This window comes from Pseudochaenichthys georgianus, unplaced genomic scaffold (genome assembly GCF_902827115.2).
Source record: "Pseudochaenichthys georgianus unplaced genomic scaffold, fPseGeo1.2 scaffold_1667_arrow_ctg1, whole genome shotgun sequence".
Lineage (NCBI taxonomy): Eukaryota > Metazoa > Chordata > Actinopteri > Perciformes > Channichthyidae > Pseudochaenichthys > Pseudochaenichthys georgianus.
In genome coordinates, this window is record NW_027262470.1 from 7,501 (window position 1) to 29,245 (window position 21,745).

The following is a 21,745-nucleotide window of genomic DNA, read 5'->3' on the forward strand; positions in this document are numbered from 1 at the left end:
TTCATGTCTCTTCTACATCAACATGTGTCCCCTCTTCTTCATGTCTCTTCTACATCAACATGTGTCCCCTCTTCTTCATGTCTCTTCTACATCAACATGTGTCCCCTCTTCTTCATCAACATGTGTCCCCTCTTCTTCATCAACATGTGTCCCCTCTTCTTCATGTCTCTTCTACATCAACATGTGTCCCCTCTTCTTCATGTCTCTTCTACATAAACATGTGTCCCCTCTTCTTCATGTCTCTTCTACATCAACATGTGTCCCCTCTTCTTAATGTCTCTTCTACATCAACATGTGTCCCCTCTTCTTCATCAACATGTGTCCCCTCTTCTTCATGTCTCTTCTACATCAACATGTGTCCCCTCTTCTTCATGTCTCTTCTACATAAACATGTGTCCCCTCTTCTTCATGTCTCTTCTACATCAACATGTGTCCCCTCTTCTTCATGTCTCTTCTACATCAACATGTGTCCCCTCTTCTTCATCAACATGTTGTCCCCTCTTCTTCATGTCTCTTCTACATCAACATGCGTCCCCTCTTCTTCATGTCTCTTCTACATCAACATGTGTCCCCTCTTCTTCATGTCTCTTCTACATCAACATGTGTCCCCTCTTCTTCATGTCTCTTCTACATAAACATGTGTCCCCTCTTCTTCATGTCTCTTCTACATCAACATGTGTCCCCTCTTCTTCATGTCTCTTCTACATCAACATGTGTCCCCTCTTCTTCATGTCTCTTCTACATCAACATGTGTCCCCTCTTCTTCATCAACATGTGTCCCCTCTTCTTCATCAACATGTGTCCCCTCTTCTTCATGTCTCTTCTACATCAACATGTGTCCCCTCTTCTTCATGTCTCTTCTACATAAACATGTGTCCCCTCTTCTTCATGTCTCTTCTACATCAACATGTGTCCCCTCTTCTTCATGTCTCTTCTACATCAACATGTGTCCCCTCTTCTTCATCAACATGTGTCCCCTCTTCTTCATGTCTCTTCTACATCAACATGTGTCCCCTCTTCTCCATGTCTCTCCTACATCAACATGTGTCCCCTCTTCTTCATGTCTCTTCTACATCAACATGTGTCCCCTCTTCTTCATGTCTCTTCTACATCAACATGTGTCCCCTCTTCTTCATGTCTCTTCTACATCAACATGTGTCCCCTCTTCTTCATGTCTTTTCTACATCACCATGTGTCCCCTCTTCTTCATGTCTCTTCTACATCAACATGTGTCCCCTCTTCTCCATGTCTCTCCTACATCAACATGTGTCCCCTCTTCTCCATGTCTCTCCTACATCAACATGTGTCCCCTCTTCTTCATGTCTCTTCTACATCAACATGTGTCCCCTCTTCTTCATGTCTCTTCTACATCAACATGTGTCCCCTCTTCTTCATGTCTCTTCTACATCAACATGTGTCCCCTCTTCTTCATGTCTCTTCTACATCAACATGTGTCCCCTCTTCTCCATGTCTCTCCTACATCAACATGTGTCCCCTCTTCTTCATGTCTCTTCTACATCACCATGTGTCCCCTCTTCTTCATGTCTCTTCTACATCAACATGTGTCCCCTCTTCTCCATGTCTCTCCTACATCAACATGTGTCCCCTCTTCTTCATGTCTCTTCTACATCAACATGTGTCCCCTCTTCTCCATGTCTCTCCTACATCAACATGTGTCCCCTCTTCTTCATGTCTCTTCTACATCACCATGTGTCCCCTCTTCTTCATGTCTCTTCTACATCAACATGTGTCCCCTCTTCTCCATGTCTCTCCTACATCAACATGTGTCCCCTCTTCTTCATGTCTCTTCTACATCACATGTTGATACGTACTCAACATGAATCTTACCTCCTGCTTCATGTTGCCGTGGAGCCGCAGGAAGCTGAGCGGGGGCTTCTGATTGGTGGAGAGCACGGCGGTGAAGATGGCGTGCAGGAACTCGACGGCCTCGCAGCTCGACGTGAACACGATCAGTTTGTTGTTCTTGGAAAACTGAAAAACAATAGGGATTATATTTAAAACACTGACCTGCACACGTGATGAAAGCAGAAGACCAGTGAGCAATGCTAACCGCGTTAGCATGTGTATGGGACATCCAATGTTAAGATAGCACCAAGCGGTATTCAACTGTTTGTGAATCTTGTGTATGTATCTTGTGTGTAATCTTGTGTGAATCTTGTGTACACGCAGTCCAGCTGGAGCACACACAGTCCAGCTGGAGCACACACAGTCCAGCTGGAGCACACGCAGTCCAGCTGCAGCACACACAGTCCAGCTGGAGCACACGCAGTCCAGCTGGAGCACAAGCAGTCCAGCTGCAGCACACACAGTCCAGCTGGAGCACACACAGTCCAGCTGGAGCACACACAGTCCAGCTGGAGCACACGCAGTCCAGCTGGAGCACACACAGTCCAGCTGGAGCACACACAGTCCAGCTGGAGCACACACAGTCCAGCTGGAGCACACGCAGTCCAGCTGGAGCACACACAGTCCAGCTGGAGCACACACAGTCCAGCTGGAGCACACACAGTCCAGAAGCCTCCAGACGCTGGGTTTCGCTCTCGAGGAAGAGTTATTGAAAATGCTGTATTAGGTATGTGTGTAGGTGTGTGTGTGGTACAGTGTGTAGGTGTGTGTGGTACAGTGTGTAGGTGTGTGTGGTACAGTGTGTAGGTGTGTGTGGTACAGTGTGTAGGTGTGTGTGTGGTACAGTGTGTAGGTGTGTGTGTGGTACAGTGTGTAGGTGTGTGTGTGGTACAGTGTGTAGGTGTGTGTGGTACAGTGTGTAGGTGTGTGTGTGGTACAGTGTGTAGGTGTGTGTGTGGTACAGTGTGTAGGTGTGTGTGTGGTACAGTGTGTAGGTGTGCGTGTGGTACAGTGTGTAGGTGTGCGTGTGGTACAGTGTGTAGGTGTGTGTGTGGTACAGTGTGTAGGTGTGTGTGTGGTACAGTGTGTAGGTGTGTGTGGTACAGTGTGTAGGTGTGTGTGGTACAGTGTGTAGGTGTGTGTGTGGTACAGTGTGTAGGTGTGTGTGTGGTACAGTGTGTAGGTGCGTGTGGTACAGTGTGTAGGTGCGTGTGGTACAGTGTGTAGGTGTGTGTGTGGTACAGTGTGTAGGTGTGTGTGTGGTACAGTGTGTAGGTGTGTGTGTGGTACAGTGTGTAGGTGTGTGTGTGGTACAGTGTGTAGGTGTGTGTGGTACAGTGTGTAGGTGTGCGTGTGGTACAGTGTGTAGGTGTGTGTGTGGTACAGTGTGTAGGTGTGTGTGTGGTACAGTGTGTAGGTGTGTGTGTGGTACAGTGTGTAGGTGTGTGTGTGGTACAGTGTGTAGGTGTGTGTGTGGTACAGTGTGTAGGTGTGTGTGTGGTACAGTGTGTAGGTGTGTGTGTGGTACAGTGTGTAGGTGTGTGTGGTACAGTGTGTAGGTGTGCGTGTGGTACAGTGTGTAGGTGTGTGTGTGGTACAGTGTGTAGGTGTGTGTGTGGTACAGTGTGTAGGTGTGCGTGTGGTACAGTGTGTAGGTGTGTGTGTGGTACAGTGTGTAGGTGTGTGTGTGGTACAGTGTGTAGGTGTGTGTGTGGTACAGTGTGTAGGTGTGTGTGGTACAGTGTGTAGGTGTGTGTGGTACAGTGTGTAGGTGTGTGTGTGGTACAGTGTGTAGGTGTGTGTGTGGTACAGTGTGTAGGTGCGTGTGGTACAGTGTGTAGGTGCGTGTGGTACAGTGTGTAGGTGTGTGTGTGGTACAGTGTGTAGGTGTGTGTGTGGTACAGTGTGTAGGTGTGTGTGTGGTACAGTGTGTAGGTGTGTGTGTGGTACAGTGTGTAGGTGTGTGTGGTACAGTGTGTAGGTGTGCGTGTGGTACAGTGTGTAGGTGTGTGTGTGGTACAGTGTGTAGGTGTGTGTGTGGTACAGTGTGTAGGTGTGCGTGTGGTACAGTGTGTAGGTGTGCGTGTGGTACAGTGTGTAGGTGTGTGTGTGGTACAGTGTGTAGGTGTGTGTGTGGTACAGTGTGTAGGTGTGTGTGTGGTACAGTGTGTAGGTGTGTGTGTGGTACAGTGTGTAGGTGTGTGTGTGGTACAGTGTGTAGGTGTGTGTGTGGTACAGTGTGTAGGTGTGTGTGTGGTACAGTGTGTAGGTGTGTGTGGTACAGTGTGTAGGTGTGTGTGGTACAGTGTGTAGGTGTGTGTGTGGTACAGTGTGTAGGTGTGTGTGTGGTACAGTGTGTAGGTGCGTGTGGTACAGTGTGTAGGTGCGTGTGGTACAGTGTGTAGGTGTGTGTGTGGTACAGTGTGTAGGTGTGTGTGTGGTACAGTGTGTAGGTGTGTGTGTGGTACAGTGTGTAGGTGTGTGTGTGTGGTACAGTGTGTAGGTGTGTGTGTGGTACAGTGTGTAGGTGTGTGTGTGGTACAGTGTGTAGGTGTGTGTGTGGTACAGTGTGTAGGTGTGTGTGTGGTACAGTGTGTAGGTGTGTGTGTGGTACAGTGTGTAGGTGTGTGTGGTACAGTGTGTAGGTGTGTGTGCGTAGATGTGGCGGACAGACGGGTCTCAGTTGGTTTGGTGTCCTTTGCTTACTTTTGTAAATACAACTTTTTTAAAGTATCGAGGATAGGAGTCGAGGATAGGAGGTGAGGATAGGAGTCGAGGATAGGAGGTGAGGATAGGAGTCGAGGGTAGGAGGTGAGGATAGGAGGTGAGGATAGGAGGTGAGGATAGGAGTCGAGGATAGGAGCCGAGGGTAGGAGGCGAGGGTAGGAGGTGAGGATAGGAGGCGAGGATAGGAGTCGAGGATAGGAGGCGAGGATAGGAGGCGAGGAGGGGAGTCGAGGATAGGAGGCGAGGATAGGAGGCGAGGAGGGGAGTCGAGGATAGGAGGCGAGGATAGGAGTCGAGGAGGGGAGATTAGAGAAATGAGAACCCTTTCATGGTTGGCTCTCTGATTATCTAGAAGTCCTTCAATCACCCGGTAACGGCAGGATATATCCGATGATCCATGATCTCATATGGATGCATGTTATATTTAAGATCAGACTTTATTCACCAACACAATAATCACAGCAGCATGAAACTGTACACAGACGTCACATCGTGAGTGTGAGCGTGAACAGTATGTATTTACCTTGCACTTGTGCAGGATGAAGGCCGCGAGGCAGACGAGGCGCACCTTGCTGGGCACGACCACCACGAACTGCTGCAGGGCCTCGGGCAGCGTGAAGCTCTCCGGTTGGTCGGCCGAGCCGGGGTCCGTGGCGGGGGCCGTGAGGTCAGAGGAGGCGGGGCCAGAGACGTTGATGGTGACCGGGTCGTTGAGACACACGTCTGCTAACCGAGTGACACCTGAACGCAGCACGATGTTACAGACACTTTGTTAAGGACGTTATCTCCAACAAAAACAATCCCAAACTCTGGATCAATAAAGTTTAATGTCGTCCCTCAGAGGCCGGTTCCACGAAGCCGGTTCTACAGACCCTGGATGTGTTGGAGTTAGCCGGTTGGCCTAATCCAAAACAAGCGCTCTCGCTAAGCGGTCCTACGACGCTGGCTATCAACTCGTTAACTCAGCCAGCCGTGTCCTATCTAGCTAGGTGTTCACGTGAGAGGTGGTATCTGGAGCATTCGACCAATCACAGACATGGAGAAGCTACTGACAGCGCAGCGTCACACTTCCTGAATGAAGAGTGAACTCTAATATCAGACACGTGAAGAAGTGAAACTTTAAACATGACTCAAACACTTGATCAGGATCAAAGCCTCAGAGCTGCAGCTGCAAGGTGAACACAGCTGGAGCAGAGCAAGTGTTGGAATGCGTCCATCAGCAGGTTCATGATATCACGGCCCGTCTAACTCACCGTCTGACTCTCATCACCTCTGACTCAGAGTTTCCTCAACGTGTTGCTGACATAATGCTTCCTCCAGTCTGTGGCGCTGTGAGTGCTGCACGGCCAGACACGCTCAGGGACTCGGATCAGAGACATGTGATACATCATGAAGTGATGTGCCGCGGACTGGACTCAGTGTACTCTGATCCGGGTACTGATGCTGACTGGACTTAGTGTACTCTGATCCGGGTACTGATGCTGACTGGACTTAGTGTACTCTGATCCGGGTACTGATGCTGACTGGACTTAGTGTACTCTGATCCGGGTACTGATGCTGACTGGACTTAGTGTACTCTGATCCGGGTACTGATGCTGACTGGACTTAGTGTATCTGATCCGGGTACTGATGCTGACTGGACTTAGTGTACTCTGATCCGGGTACTGATGCTGACTGGACTTAGTGTATCTGATCCGGGTACTGATGCTGACTGGACTTAGTGTACTCTGATCCGGGTACTGATGCTGACTGGACTCAGTGTACTCTGATCCGGGTTCTGATGCTGACTGGACTTACTGTACTCTGATCCGGGTACTGATGCTGACTGGACTTAGTGTACTCTGATCCGGGTACTGATGCTGACTGGACTTAGTGTACTCTGATCCGGGTACTGATGCTGACTGGACTTAGTGTACTCTGATCCGGGTACTGATGCTGACTGGACTTAGTGTACTCTGATCCGGGTACTGATGCTGACTGGACTTAGTGTACTCTGATCCGGGTACTGATGCTGACTGGACTTAGTGTATCTGATCCGGGTACTGATGCTGACTGGACTTAGTGTACTCTGATCCGGGTACTGATGCTGACTGGACTTAGTGTATCTGATCCGGGTACTGATGCTGACTGGACTTAGTGTACTCTGATCCGGGTACTGATGCTGACTGGACTTAGTGTACTCTGATCCGGGTACTGATGCTGACTGGACTTAGTGTGCTCTGATCCGGGTTCTGATGCTGACTGGACTTAGTGTACTCTGATCCGGGTACTGATGCTGACTGGACTTAGTGTACTCTGATCCGGGTACTGATGCTGACTGGACTTAGTGTACTCTGATCCGGGTACTGATGCTGACTGGACTTAGTGTGCTCTGATCCGGGTACTGATGCTGACTGGACTTAGTGTACTCTGATCCGGGTACTGATGCTGACTGGACTTAGTGTACTCTGATCCGGGTTCTGATGCTGACTGGACTTAGTGTACTCTGATCCGGGTACTGATGCTGACTGGACTCAGTGTACTCTGATCCGGGTACTGATGCTGACTGGACTTAGTGTACTCTGATCCGGGTTCTGATGCTGACTGGACTTAGTGTACTCTGATCCGGGTACTGATGCTGACTGGACTCAGTGTACTCTGATCCGGGTACTGATGCTGACTGGACTTAGTGTACTCTGATCCGGGTTCTGATGCTGACTGGACTCAGTGTACTCTGATCCGGGTACTGATGCTGACTGGACTCAGTGTACTCTGATCCGGGTTCTGATGCTGACTGGACTTAGTGTACTCTGATCCGGGTACTGATGCTGACTGGACTTAGTGTACTCTGATCCGGGTACTGATGCTGACTGGACTTAGTGTGCTCTGATCCGGGTTCTGATGCTGACTGGACTTAGTGTACTCTGATCCGGGTACTGATGCTGACTGGACTCAGTGTACTCTGATCCGGGTACTGATGCTGACTGGACTCAGTGTACTCTGATCCGGGTACTGATGCTGACTGTACTTAGTGTACTCTGATCCGGGTACTGATGCTGACTGTACTTAGTGTACTCTGATCCGGGTACTGATGCTGACTGGACTTAGTGTACTCTGATCCGGGTTCTGATGCTGACTGGACTTAGTGTACTCTGATCCGGGTACTGATGCTGACTGTACTTAGTGTACTCTGATCCGGGTACTGATGCTGACTGTACTTAGTGTACTCTGATCCGGGTACTGATGCTGACTGGACTTAGTGTACTCTGATCCGGGTTCTGATGCTGACTGGACTTAGTGTACTCTGATCCGGGTACTGATGCTGACTGGACTTAGTGTACTCTGATCCGGGTACTGATGCTGACTGGACTCAGTGTACTCTGATCCGGGTTCTGATGCTGACTGGACTCAGTGTACTCTGATCCGGGTTCTGATGCTGACTGGACTCAGTGTACTCTGATCCGGGTTCTGATGCTGACTGGACTCAGTGTACTCTGATCCGGGTTCTGATGCTGACTGGACTCAGTGTACTCTGATCCGGGTACTGATGCTGAGGCAGATACCTAAGAGCTTTCTTAACGCTGATGTTCTAACAGTCAGACTGCTCTGGAGATGGAGGTGATGTTCTGTTCACGTTCACGTTCACACAGACGTGATTTCTGCCGGCCGTCTTTCCTTTCTCCTGTGATATGACTTGATCGCTTTGAACTCCGCCCCCTGAGCTCTGATTGGTCAGCAGGCGGTGCTTTCTCTGAGGTGAGCTCTTAGCCTGCAACCTAACCTGCTCCGGAGCAGGCTAGCCGCTCAGCATCAGTTACCATGGAGATCTAGCCGCTAAGAAGAGAACCGGCTTCGTAGGACCGGAAACCAGAGTTACCCTGAAGTTAGCCGCTCAGAGAACACCCGGCTTCGTCGAGCAGGCCTCTGGTGTGTGTTGTGATGTTGTTGTTGGTGTTTACCTTGTGACAGCGTGGCCGACAGCAGCACGTTCTGTCTGCTCGGCCCCGTGGTGTTCAGACTGTTTAATATGACGGTCAGATCCTTCTCAAAGCCCAGGTCCAGTATCCTGCACACACACATGAACCAGGAAAGGTCTCATTGAGATTACAAATGGAATGGTAACAGCACTCACAGGCCCAGCGGCTGCTCCCAGGTCAGTTACAGGGCTTTGAGTGTGTTGGATGAGACCAGCTCTCTGAGGCTCAGCTCAGCTTGAAGCAGGTCCCAGGCGTGACGGGACGCGCAGTACGGACCTCTGGTTCGGTTCAAAGCAAAAGGTTCTCGGAGCGAAGCCGATAGCATCCTGTGCGTTTTGTGTTTATGTGCATCCTTAGATACGGGGACACAGCACTAGCCGTGTATATAAGGACGTGCCAATGTCTACGTGCGGTCACATAATGATATATACAATCTTTGTCAACTATCATATACACATATGTGACCTGCTCCATCGAAATCAGTCGCTTTGAGCCGAAGACACATGTTGAGTTGTACACACTGCTGGAAAGAGGACACTCATAGCTTTCTGATGATATCAGGATTGTTGTTGTTGTGCTCCAAATACTAAGCAAAATATGTCACATTATATAATGTCTATCACGAGTCATCGTTTTGAGAAAAAGGCCTTCAAAGTTTCCTCTCTCTGGAATCCAGCGATCTGATTGGTTATTAGCAAATGATCAAAATACTACGGAGGGAAGATATTTTCGTTTGGAGGGGAAGCTCGCGAGTGTGTGTGTATACGTGTGTGTGTGTGTTTGTGTATTTTTGCGTGTGTGTGTATTGTGTTTGTTTCCCGGGGAAAACCCTCAGGAGAAACCCCGGCTGTTGTTCTGCTTGCTGTGACGTCAAGTTACTCCGTTCTCCGCTTGTAATTATGCCGAAGCTTCAAAGCTGTATTTATCTTCTGAATTTGCCGAAACAAGTTTAATATTCTGAAAGACTTTGTTTATTTGAAACCAGATGAAAACAAACTGTAACGGATTATCTATGATTACTATACGCTTACGTTCATAATGTCAGCGGAGGGAGGGGGGGCGGCGTGTGGAACAGCAGATTGCAGTGAGAGGTGTCTTCGTCCCTTTACGAGCTTCAAACATGTATTTATCGTGTGATTTTGGAAATAAAACTTTCATATTCTGAAAGCCAACACCCGAACTCTGAAAAATAGTTTTTTACGTAAATCCACGTTTATTCTGAAATGAGCCGTTGAGACTTCCGACTGATTCCGATAGAGCGAGTCACATATATGTATTCAGTCATGATTTAGTGCATTATCTCTGTTTCTGCACGAAAAGCAGCTTTAGCGTCACGCTATCTTCCGCAGAGGTCCAGGACTTTTGCATGAAGCAGAAATGGCTCTGAAAGGTGTTTCTATACATCTGCCTGCACTCTCTCTCCTGATGAAAAGAAGCATGCTTACCGGTCGGCCTCGTCGAGGATGAGCCAGCGCACGGAGCTGAAGGCGATAACCAGAGTGTTCTTGATGTGGTCCACCAGGCGCCCGGGGGTCGAGACCAGGATGTTGATCCCCTTACGGAGCCTGAGGAGAAAGCAGCCGGGTTACATCTGTCTCTCCAGAGGATACACCTCTCACATGTTAGAGACTGAAACCTGCTTCAGAGGATACACCCTCACATGTTAGAGACTGAAACCTGCTTCAGAGGATACACCCCTCACATGTTAGAGACTGAAACCTGCTTCAGAGGATGCACCCTCACATGTTAGAGACTGAAACCTGCTCTCCAGAGGATACACCCTCACATGTTAGAGACTGAAACCTGCTCTCCAGAGGATACACCCTCACATGTTAGAGACTGAAACCTGCTTCAGAGGATACACCCCTCACATGTTAGAGACTGAAACCTGCTTCAGAGGATGCACCCTCACATGTTAGAGACTGAAACCTGCTCTCCAGAGGATACACCCTCACATGTTAGAGACTGAAACCTGCTCTCCAGAGGATACACCCTCACATGTTAGAGACTGAAACCTGCTCTCCAGAGGATACACCCTCACATGTTAGAGACTGAAACCTGCTTCAGAGGATACACCCCTCACATGTTAGAGACTGAAACCTGCTCTCCAGAGGATACACCCTTACATGTTAGAGACTGAAACCTGCTTCAGAGGATACACCCTCACATGTTAGAGACTGAAACCTGCTTCAGAGGATACACCCTCACATGTTAGAGACTGAAACCTGCTTCAGAGGATACACCCTCACATGTTAGAGACTGAAACCTGCTCTCCAGAGGATACACCTCTCACATGTTAGAGACTGAAACCTGCTTCAGAGGATACACCCTCACATGTTAGAGACTGAAACCTGCTTCAGAGGATACACCCCTCACATGTTAGAGACTGAAACCTGCTTCAGAGGATGCACCCTCACATGTTAGAGACTGAAACCTGCTCTCCAGAGGATACACCCTCACATGTTAGAGACTGAAACCTGCTCTCCAGAGGATACACCCTCACATGTTAGAGACTGAAACCTGCTTCAGAGGATACACCCCTCACATGTTAGAGACTGAAACCTGCTTCAGAGGATGCACCCTCACATGTTAGAGACTGAAACCTGCTCTCCAGAGGATACACCCTCACATGTTAGAGACTGAAACCTGCTTCAGAGGATACACCCCTCACATGTTAGAGACTGAAACCTGCTTCAGAGGATACACCCCTCACATGTTAGAGACTGAAACCTGCTTCAGAGGATACACCCTCACATGTTAGAGACTGAAACCTGCTTCAGAGGATACACCCTCACATGTTAGAGACTGAAACCTGCTCTCCAGAGGATACACCCCTCACATGTTAGAGACTAAAACCTGCTTCAGAGGATACACCCTCACATGTTAGAGACTAAAACCTGCTTCAGAGGATACACCTCTCACATGTTAGAGACTGAAACCTGCTTCAGAGGATACATCTCTCACATGTTAGAGACTGAAACCTGCTTCAGAGGATACACCCTCACATGTTAGATACTGAAACCTGCTCTCCAGAGGATACACCCTCACATGTTAGAGACTGAAACCTGCTTCAGAGGATACACCCTCACATGTTAGATACTGAAACCTGCTTCAGAGGATACACCCTCACATGTTAGAGACTGAAACCTGCTTCAGAGGATACACCCTCACATGTTAGAGACTGAAACCTGCTCTCCAGAGGATACACCCTAACATGTTAGTGACCTAATGTTCTCTCCAGAGGATACACCCCTCACATGTTAGTGACCTAATCTTCTCTCCAGAGGATACACCCTCACATGTTAGTAACCTAATGTTCTCTCCAGAAGATACACCCCTCACATGTTGGTGACCTAATGTTATCTCCAGAGGATACACCCCTCACATGTTGGTGACCTAATGTTATCTCCAGAGGATACACCCCTCACATGTTGGTGACCTAATGTTCTCTCCAGAGGATACACCCCTCACATGTTAGTGACCTAATGTGCTCTCCAGAGGATACACCCCTCACATGTTGGTGACCTAATGTTCTCTCCAGAGGATACACCCCTCACATGTTAGTGACCTAATCTTCTCTCCAGAGGATACACCCCTCACATGTTGGTGACCTAATGTTATCTCCAGAGGATACACCCCTCACATGTTGGTGACCTAATGTTCTTTCCAGAGGATACACCCCTCACATGTTAGTGACCTAATGTTCTCTCCAGAGGATACACCCCTCACATGTTAGTGACCTAATGTTCTCTCCAGAGGATACACCCCTCACATGTTGGTTTAACTAATCTTCTCTCCAGAGGATGCACCCCTCACATGTTAGTGACCTAATGTTCTCTCCAGAGGATACACCCCTCACATGTTGGTTTAACTAATCTTCTCTCCAGAGGATACACCCCTCACATGTTGGTGACCTAATGTTCTCTCCAGAGGATACACCCCTCACATGTTAGTGACCAAATCTTCTCTCCAGAGGATACACCCCTCACATGTTAGTGACCTAATCATCTCTCCAGAGGATACACCCCTCACATGTTAGTGACCGAATCATCTCTCCAGAGGATACACCCCTCACATGTTGGTGACCTAATGTTCTCTCCAGAGGATACACCCCTCACATGTTAGTGACCGAATCATCTCTCCAGAGGATACACCCCTCACATGTTGGTGACCTAATGTTTTCTCCAGAGGATACACCCCTCACATGTTAGTGACCTAATGTTCTCTCCAGAGGATACACCCCTCACATGTTGGTGACCTAATGTTCTCTCCAGAGGATACACCCCTCACATGTTAGTGACCTAATGTTCTCTCCAGAGGATGCACCCCTCACACGTTAGTGAGCTAATCTTCTCTCCAGAGGATACACCCCTCACATGTTAGTGACCTAATGTTCTCTCCAGAGGATACAGAGGTGAGCGTACCTGGCCTTCTCAGACTTCCTCTTCTCTCCTCCCATCAGGACTCCAGGGACGATCCAGGTGAACGGCTGCAGGGGAACATGATCCTCAGAGTGATCCCACAGGTACGAACTGATTCGTGGTTACATTTAGAAACTCATCAGACATTACCTTCAGAAGCTTCTGGAAGGTCTGGAAGGTCTGCTGGGCCAGCTGCAGACAGACACACAGAGGGACAGAGAGACAGACAGAGAGACAGTCAGACAGAGAGACAGACACACAGACAGACAGAGAGACAGGCAGAGAGACAGACAGACAGAGAGACAGACAGACACACAGAGAGACAGACAGACAGAGACAGACACACAGAGAGACAGTTTAGTACATTAATGTGTCACGCTAATCAGCGAGACATTAGTGTGAGGCTGTCTCATGAAAGCCAATCAGAGGAGAGGATCTCCACCCGTCTTATTGATGTCCATATGACCTCATGTTGAGTGTTGATGGAGCAGCTACAGCGTTAGCTTAGCATAGCCTGATGGACTTGCAGACAGCGTGCCAGTGAATGGTCAGTGATGGTGTTCGATGGACAGAACAGCTTAAAAAAAACTATTTCTTATCGACATCAAGTCAATGAATTTAGATTATAAATGTAATCCAAATGGCAGGAACAGGCCTGCGTTCACATCACCCTTTCAACCGACCCAGAAACCCACCCCACTTCACAAACAATAAAAAGCGACAGCGCCAGGACTCCCGGTCATATCGACCCGCTGTGGAGACTTCCCACAGTGAGTGTGCCGCTGTGGCCACAGGGTAGACCTGGAGCGCAGTTCCAGCGTTTGGCCACTAAAGAGGTTCCACGAGTCACAGTGAGTCCCACAGACCTCTCTGGTGGGGACGATGACGACGGCCAGGGGTCCGTCAGAGCGGCTGACCTTCTGCTGGAGAGCCTGCAGAGACTGGACCACAGGCACCGCGTAGGCCAGGGTCTTACCTGCACACACACACACACACACACACACACACACACACACACACACACACACACACACACACACACACACACACACACACACACACACACACACACACACCACACACACACACACACACACACACACACACACACACACACACACACACACACACACACACACACACACACACACACACACACACACACATTCATATCCTTGGTCATGCCAACCCCCCAATGATGAGGACCAGGATCAGGTTTATCTCCAGGTCGACCCGTACGAGGATAAAAGTAAAAACACAGATAGAAAACTATTGTGTATATTAATGTAACGCTGAGAGTCTATGATGATGATGATGGTGATGATGGTGATGGTGATGATGGTGATCTCACCTGAACCCGTCTGAGATCGGACCACAGCGTCACGACCCGACAGGAGAACCGGCATCGTCTGCTTCTGAACGCTGAACACACACACCATATTTCCACACAAAGAATACGTTAAAGTTTCAGGGGAGATAAAGGTGGACTGTCCCCTTGAATGATGGAGACAGGTGTGTGTGTGTGTGTGTGTGTGTGTGTGTGTGTGTGTGTGTGTGTGTGTGTGTGCATACCTGGTAACCGTGGAAACATTGAGGACTTTGTTGAGTGTGGCCACCTGATGGACAGGAAGCAGCCAATCAGAGCGCAGAACAATAACAGTTAATATATTACAGATCGTGTGTGTGTGTGTGTGTGTTACCAGGTGTGTGTGTGTGTGTATGTGTGTGTTACCAGGTGTGTGTGTGTTACCAGGTGTGGGTGTGTGTGTGTGTTACCAGGTGTGGGTGGGTGTGTGTGTGTGTTATACCAGGTGTGTGTGTGTGTTACCAGGTGTGGGTGTGTGTGTGTGTGTGTGTGTGTGTGTTACCAGGTGTGGGTGTGTGTGTGTGTGTGTGTGTGTTACCAGGTGTGGGTGTGTGTGTGTGTGTGTGTGTGGTGTGTGTGTGTGTGTGTGTGTGTGTGTGTTACCAGGTGTGGGTGTGTGGTGTGTGTGTGTGTGTGTGTGTGTGTGTGTTGTGTGTGTGTTACCAGGTGTGGGTGTGGGTGTGTGTGTGTGTGTGTGTGTGTGTGTGTGTGTGTGTGTGTGTGTGTGTTACCAGGTGTGGGTGCAGGTCCATGTCTGAAAACGAGTCGCTGGTGAAAATCTTCTCCTTCACCTGAGAGACAACCGGACTGAGAGGAGGATGAGAGGAATTAATAAAAGAAGGGAGGAAGGAAGGAGGTAGGAAATAAGGGAGGAAGGAAGGAGCTAGGAAATAAGGGAGGAAGGAAGGGAGGGAGGAAAGAAGGGAGGAACCAGAGATGGGGACTCGAGTCTGCGACTCGGACTCGAGTCGCACACACAGAGACTTGAGACTCGACTTGGACTCGTGACCAAAAGACTTCAGACTCGACCTGGACTCGTGTGTTGGGACTCGTGAACAATCATTGTGTTTTCTATTGTTGGCGTATTAAAGGTGGGGTAGGTACATTTGAGAGAAACCGGCTCGAGATGCTAGAATTTGAAAATACACCACCGGAGATAATCTGCTAGAAGCTGCTACTTCCTCACAGAGCCCGCCTCCTCCAACACACACGAACGCGCACATGACCAATGAGGGCAGAGATCAGTGTGTGCCCAGATGGGAGGCTGACAGGCAGGCAGGCCATCCAGTTACTTTAGCCGGGCTCATTACGCAGAGGTGCGCGCCTCTGTTACTACCTCGTTGTAACACCATGGCGACCGGCGGCACACCTGCAGCTGTACCGCTTGTAATTAGGTTCAACTAATTCCGGCGCAGACTGAAACTCATCTCTCTCGACTCCACCTCGAGGATAGAACTGCTAACAAAGCACTTATATACTAACAAAGGACTGGCTCCTCTAAAGCCAGCTGAGTAGCACTTGAAATGTTTTGCTCTATGAAGCCTGATGTTCTTTATGATTCTGTTTTCTTCAAAGTTGTGTCTTGTTGGTCGAATGTACTTATTGTGAGTCGCTTTGGATAAAAGCGTCAGCTAAATGTAATGTAATGTAATGTAATGTAATGTAACTACAAAAACTTCGAACAAAACGCCGGCGGCACCAACAAAAGGAGCGCACACTGCAAAGTCTGCAATATCAAAATCAAGGATGCTGGCGCAGCAACGTCGGATTTCAGCAGGCACTTGAAAACTCACCCGGAGAGGTCAGTCACATTAACGCATGGACGGTTAGCGAACATGTTTAGCTCAGCATCAGCTGTGTGATGCTAACTTAGCTTGCTGCTAGCTTTGGAACTGAATATCTGAAAAGATTAGTGAATTGCTTGTCCCACTTGTTTGAGTTGAGTGGCGTTGACATCCAACTCTTGACATGACATACAAAAGGTCGGTAACGTTAATCATATTGCAATAGCCTGTTTGAAGTGATCATATAACAAACAGCTAATCAGTACTGATACTGTATGCTAATAGATAGAGGAGTGATAATAACACAGTACATGCTTTGCTTTCTTAGATATAGCTGTGCGGTATTCTGAACAGACTGGATAGCAGCAGACGATAGAAGGCTGATTACAACCAGAAGAGACATGAGACTTTTATTTGTTAGAGACTTGAGACTTGACTTGGACTCGTGACCAAAGACTTGAGACTTGGACTCGTGACCAAAGACTTGAGACTTGGACTCGTGACCAAAGACTTGAGACTTGACTTGGACTCGTGACCAAAGACTTGAGACTTGACTTGGACTCGTGACCAAAGACTTGAGACTTGGACTCGTGACCAAAGACTTGAGACTTGGACTCGTGACCAAAGACTTGAGACTTGGACTCGTGACCAAAGACTTGAGACTTGACTTGGACTCGTGACCAAAGACTTGAGACTTGGACTCGTGACCAAAGACTTGAGACTTGGACTCGTGACCAAAGACTTGAGACTTGGACTCGTGACCAAAGACTTGAGACTTGGACTCGTGACCAAAGACTTGAGACTTGACTTGGACTCGTGACCAAAGACTTGAGACTTGGACTTGTGACCAAAGACTTGAGACTTGGACTCGTGACCAAAGACTTGAGACTTGGACTCGTGACCAAAGACTTGAGACTTGACTTGGACTCGTGACCAAAGACTTGAGACTTGGACTCGTGACCAAAGACTTGAGACTTGGACTCGTGACCAAAGACTTGAGACTTGGACTCGTGACCAAAGACTTGAGACTTGGACTCGTGACCAAAGACTTGAGACTTGGACTCGTGACCAAAGACTTGAGACTTGGACTCGTGACCAAAGACTTGAGACTTGGACTCGTGACCAAAGACTTGAGACTTGGACTCGTGACCAAAGACTTGAGACTTGACTTGGACTCGTGACCAAAGACTTGAGACTTGGACTCGTGACCAAAGACTTGAGACTTGGACTCGTGACCAAAGACTTGAGACTTGGACTCGTGACCAAAGACTTGAGACTTGACTTGGACTCATGACCAAAGACTTGAGACTTGGACTCGTGACCAAAGACTTGAGACTTGGACTCGTGACCAAAGACTTGAGACTTGACTTGGACTCGTGACCAAAGACTTGAGACTTGGACTCGTGACCAAAGACTTGAGACTTGACTTGGACTCGTGACCAAAGACTTGAGACTTGGACTTGTGACCAAAGACTTGAGACTTGGACTCGTGACCAAAGACTTGAGACTTGGACTCGTGACCAAAGACTTGAGACTTGACTTGGACTCGTGACCAAAGACTTGAGACTTGGACTCGTGACCAAAGACTTGAGACTTGGACTCGTGACCAAAGACTTGAGACTTGGACTCGTGACCAAAGACTTGAGACTTGGACTCGTGACCAAAGACTTGAGACTTGGACTCGTGACCAAAGACTTGAGACTTGACTTGGACTCGTGACCAAAGACTTGAGACTTGGACTCGTGACCAAAGACTTGAGACTTGGACTCGTGACCAAAGACTTGAGACTTGGACTCGTGACCAAAGACTTGAGACTTGGACTCGTGACCAAAGACTTGAGACTTGGACTCGTGACCAAAGACTTGAGACTTGGACTCGTGACCAAAGACTTGAGACTTGGACTCGTGACCAAAGACTTGAGACTTGACTTGGACTCGTGACCAAAGACTTGAACTCGTGACCAAAGACTTGAGACTTGACTTGGACTCGTGACCAAAGACTTGAGACTTGGACTTGTGACCAAAGACTTGAGACTTGGACTCGTGACCAAAGACTTGGACTCGTGACCAAAGACTTGAGACTTGGACTCGTGACCAAAGACTTGAGACTTGGACTCGTGACCAAAGACTTGAGACTTGGACTCGTGACCAAAGACTTGAGACTTGGACTCGTGACCAAAGACTTGAGACTTGACTTGGACTCGTGACCAAAGACTTGAGACTTGGACTCGTGACCAAAGACTTGAGACTTGGACTCGTGACCAAAGACTTGAGACTTGACTTGGACTCGTGACCAAAGACTTGAGACTTGGACTCGTGACCAAAGACTTGAGACTTGACTTGGACTCGTGACCAAAGACTTGAGACTTGTGACCAAAGACTTGAGACTTGGACTCGTGACCAAAGACTTGAGACTTGGACTCGTGACCAAAGACTTGAGACTTGACTTGGACTCGTGACCAAAGACTTGAGACTTGGACTCGTGACCAAAGACTTGAGACTTGGACTCGTGACCAAAGACTTGAGACTTGGACTCGTGACCAAAGACTTGAGACTTGGACTCGTGACCAAAGACTTGAGACTTGGACTCGTGACCAAAGACTTGAGACTTGACTTGGACTCGTGACCAAAGACTTGAGACTTGGACTCGTGACCAAAGACTTGAGACTTGGACTCGTGACCAAAGACTTGAGACTTGGACTCGTGACCAAAGACTTGAGACTTGGACTCGTGACCAAAGACTTGAGACTTGGACTCGTGACCAAAGACTTGAGACTTGGACTCGTGACCAAAGACTTGAGACTTGACTTGGACTCGTGACCAAAGACTTGAGACTTGGACTCGTGACCAAAGACTTGAGACTTGGACTCGTGACCAAAGACTTGAGACTTGGACTCGTGACCAAAGACTTGAGACTTGGACTCGTGACCAAAGACTTGAGACTTGGACTCGTGACCAAAGACTTGACTTGGACTCGTGACCAAAGACTTGAGACTTGATCAAGTCTCACCCCACAAAGACTTGAGACTTGGACTCGTGACCAAAGACTTGAGACTTGGACTCGTGACCAAAGACTTAACTTGGACCCGTGACCAAAGACTTGAGACTTGGACTCGTGACCAAAGACTTGACTTGGACTTGCAAAAAAAGACTTTTGAACATCTCTGGGAGGAACAGAGGAAGGGAAGCAGGAAGGGAGGGAGGAAGGGAGGGAGGAAAGAAGGGAGGAAGAGGGGAAGCAGGAAGGGAGGGAGGAAGGAAAGAGTGGGTGAGGAGGGTTAAAGGGAGGAAATGATATGATGATGAGCATTGTGACGGACCAATCAGAGCGCAGTACCTGAGGAGGGCGGGGATGTCGGGGTTGTGTTTGAACAGAGAGGAAGTCTTCACGCCGCCGTCCTTCTTCTTCTGTGGTGCCCTCCGGTCCGCTCGCTCAGCGCCGTCCTTCTTCTTCTGTGGTGCCCTGCGGTCCGCTCGCTCAGCAGGGGGGGGGGGCTGCCACACCGCGCACACGTCTCATCATTATCCATACAAACAACAGGTGGCTCAACATGTGGTCTGTGACCAGCTGTTCACAGCTTCTTCAGGTGAGATGCTTTACCTGCTCCTCCTCTTCCTCCTCCTCCTGCTCCTCCTCCACTCTCCTCTGCTTGACTCTCCTCTCCTCCGGCTGTGAGGAGGAGTTCATCTTCCTCTTCCCTGCATTCTGCTTCTTCTGCAGGAACAGACAGATCAGAGATCAGTGCGAGCGCCACCTCCCAACGCGCTGCGGACCCTCTTCCACCCCGTCCTGGTTCAGGCTCTCTGCCCCCCCCCCCCTGCCTGAAGCTGCTTTGTTTACCTCTGGAACATGGTGACATCACTATGCAACACTCCGGCTCCTATTGGCCAGCGCTCAAACACATTGGGACATCTCTGAGAGGCTGACCAATCACAAAACACTTTGAGACGGAACATAATAATAAGTATAACACTGTAGGAACACAGATCTGAATGAGAGCGTCTGTACTCACTTTGGCCCATCTCTGCTGAGTGGTGAGCGGCTTCCTCCTGAGGGAAGGAGTCGAGGACACACTGATATTCAGACACAGCTGATCCTCCGACATCTTCAGCTGCAGACACACACACACACACACACACACGCGAATCATTTCTCACACCAAACTTTGATCACGGCACGGTGTGCGCGAGCAGCGGCTCCTCTCCGCCCCACAGGCTACAGGTGTGATAGTAGTAACAGAGCGTGGTGAGGAGTCCAGGTGGGACCTCCTCTGGCGGGCTGGACCCTGTCTAACATTAGGAGGCACTCTTCACAGAGAAAGCACGTCTCCAAACTGACCGGTTTGTACCGAGTTATAAACGGACTCCTGTCCCTGTGTTCAGGATTCAAACATGTATTTTATTGACTGTGTTTCACTTCAGGGGAGACCCCGGGGTCTGCTACAGCTAGCCCTTAGCATCGTTAGCTCTGAGTTGAAACCCAGTAAAGACCGGGTGATCCTCTGCGTGCTACCTGTAGCTGTTAGCACGGTTAGCTCTGAGTTGAAACACAGGAGCTGTTAGCAGTCAGGAAGGAAATCTGCAACTCAGAAAATAATGGAAATAAAACCTGTGAAACTCACCGTGTGGCTCCACAACACAGCGACACACGTGGAAATCTCTTCCGGGTGCGTCACGGAAGCCCCGCCTCCTTCCCAGCTGGTTGTGTTGGGCATGCGCAGTAGCGTCACGTTTTAGATTACATTTTAACATATAAATAAAGAAGTAAATACATAAATAAATGAATACATACTTGTTTGCAATAAGTACCTGATTTTGAATGATTTGAAATTCAAGGTTGTATTATTTAATAGCAGCTCCAGCCTGAAGTCTCCTCCATTAAGAGGTGCAGTAACAAGGCAGTGCAACTGGATAAGGGCTGCCGGTTCAAGTCCCAAAAGGACCGAGTACAGAGTGTGGATGGTAGCTGTAGGTGTGTGTGTGTCGGACTGTGCGTGTGTGTGTGTGTGTGTGTTTCGGACTGTGTGTGTGTGTGTGTGTGTCGGATTGTGTGTGTCGGACTGTGTGTGCGTGTGTGTGTGTGTGTGTGTTGGATTGTGTGTGTCGGACTGTGTGTGTGTGTGTGTGTGTCGGACTGTGTGTGTGTGTGTGTGTGTGTTTCGGTGTGTGTGTGTGTTTCGGACTGTGTGTGTGTGTGTTTCTTACTGTGTGTGTGCGTGTGTTTCTTACTGTGTGTGTGTGTGTGTGTGTGTGTGTGTGTGTGTGTGTGTTTCGGACTGTGTGTGTGTGTGTTTCTTACTGTGTGTGTGTGTGTGTTTCGGACTGTGTGTGTGTGTGTGTGTGTCGGACTGTGTGTGTGTCTCTGTGTGTGTGTGTGTGTGTGTTTCGGACTGTGTGTCTGTTTGTGTGTGTGTGTTTCGGACTGTGTGTCTGTCTGTCTGTGTGTGTGTGTGTGTGTGTCGGACTGTGTGTGTGTGTGTGTCGGACTGTGTGTGTGTGTCGGACTGTGTGTGTGTGTGTCGGACTGTGTGTGTGTGTGTGTGTGTGTGTGTGTGCGCTCACATGTTGCGAGGAAAGTTAAAACCCAACAACAAGTCTCAGAGAGTGATGAGCAGCCGTCGCCTCT

The 21,745-nt window shown here is 48.9% G+C and overlaps 1 protein-coding gene across 1 annotated transcript in view; it reads right to left on the reverse strand.

Annotated features, from left to right (window-relative positions):
• Positions 1 to 20,867, reverse strand: part of ddx31 (DEAD (Asp-Glu-Ala-Asp) box polypeptide 31) — a gene marked incomplete at its 3' end in the record, with an annotated part of 27,408 nt that extends 6,541 nt beyond the window's left edge. Inside the window, exons 1-14 of the mRNA XM_071202202.1 lie at positions 20,742 to 20,867; positions 20,133 to 20,231; positions 19,721 to 19,834; positions 19,457 to 19,614; positions 15,068 to 15,143; positions 14,543 to 14,586; positions 14,322 to 14,392; positions 13,837 to 13,946; positions 13,121 to 13,162; positions 12,974 to 13,038; positions 9,995 to 10,114; positions 8,532 to 8,638; positions 5,117 to 5,334; positions 1,849 to 1,992 (exon numbers count right to left, since the gene is read on the reverse strand). Of these exons, the coding sequence (XP_071058303.1) occupies positions 1,849 to 1,992; positions 5,117 to 5,334; positions 8,532 to 8,638; positions 9,995 to 10,114; positions 12,974 to 13,038; positions 13,121 to 13,162; positions 13,837 to 13,946; positions 14,322 to 14,392; positions 14,543 to 14,586; positions 15,068 to 15,143; positions 19,457 to 19,614; positions 19,721 to 19,834; positions 20,133 to 20,231; positions 20,742 to 20,834 (1,461 nt within the window). The remainder of the gene's footprint in view (positions 1 to 1,848; positions 1,993 to 5,116; positions 5,335 to 8,531; positions 8,639 to 9,994; positions 10,115 to 12,973; positions 13,039 to 13,120; positions 13,163 to 13,836; positions 13,947 to 14,321; positions 14,393 to 14,542; positions 14,587 to 15,067; positions 15,144 to 19,456; positions 19,615 to 19,720; positions 19,835 to 20,132; positions 20,232 to 20,741) is intronic.
• Between the last annotated feature and the right edge of the window lie 878 nt (positions 20,868 to 21,745).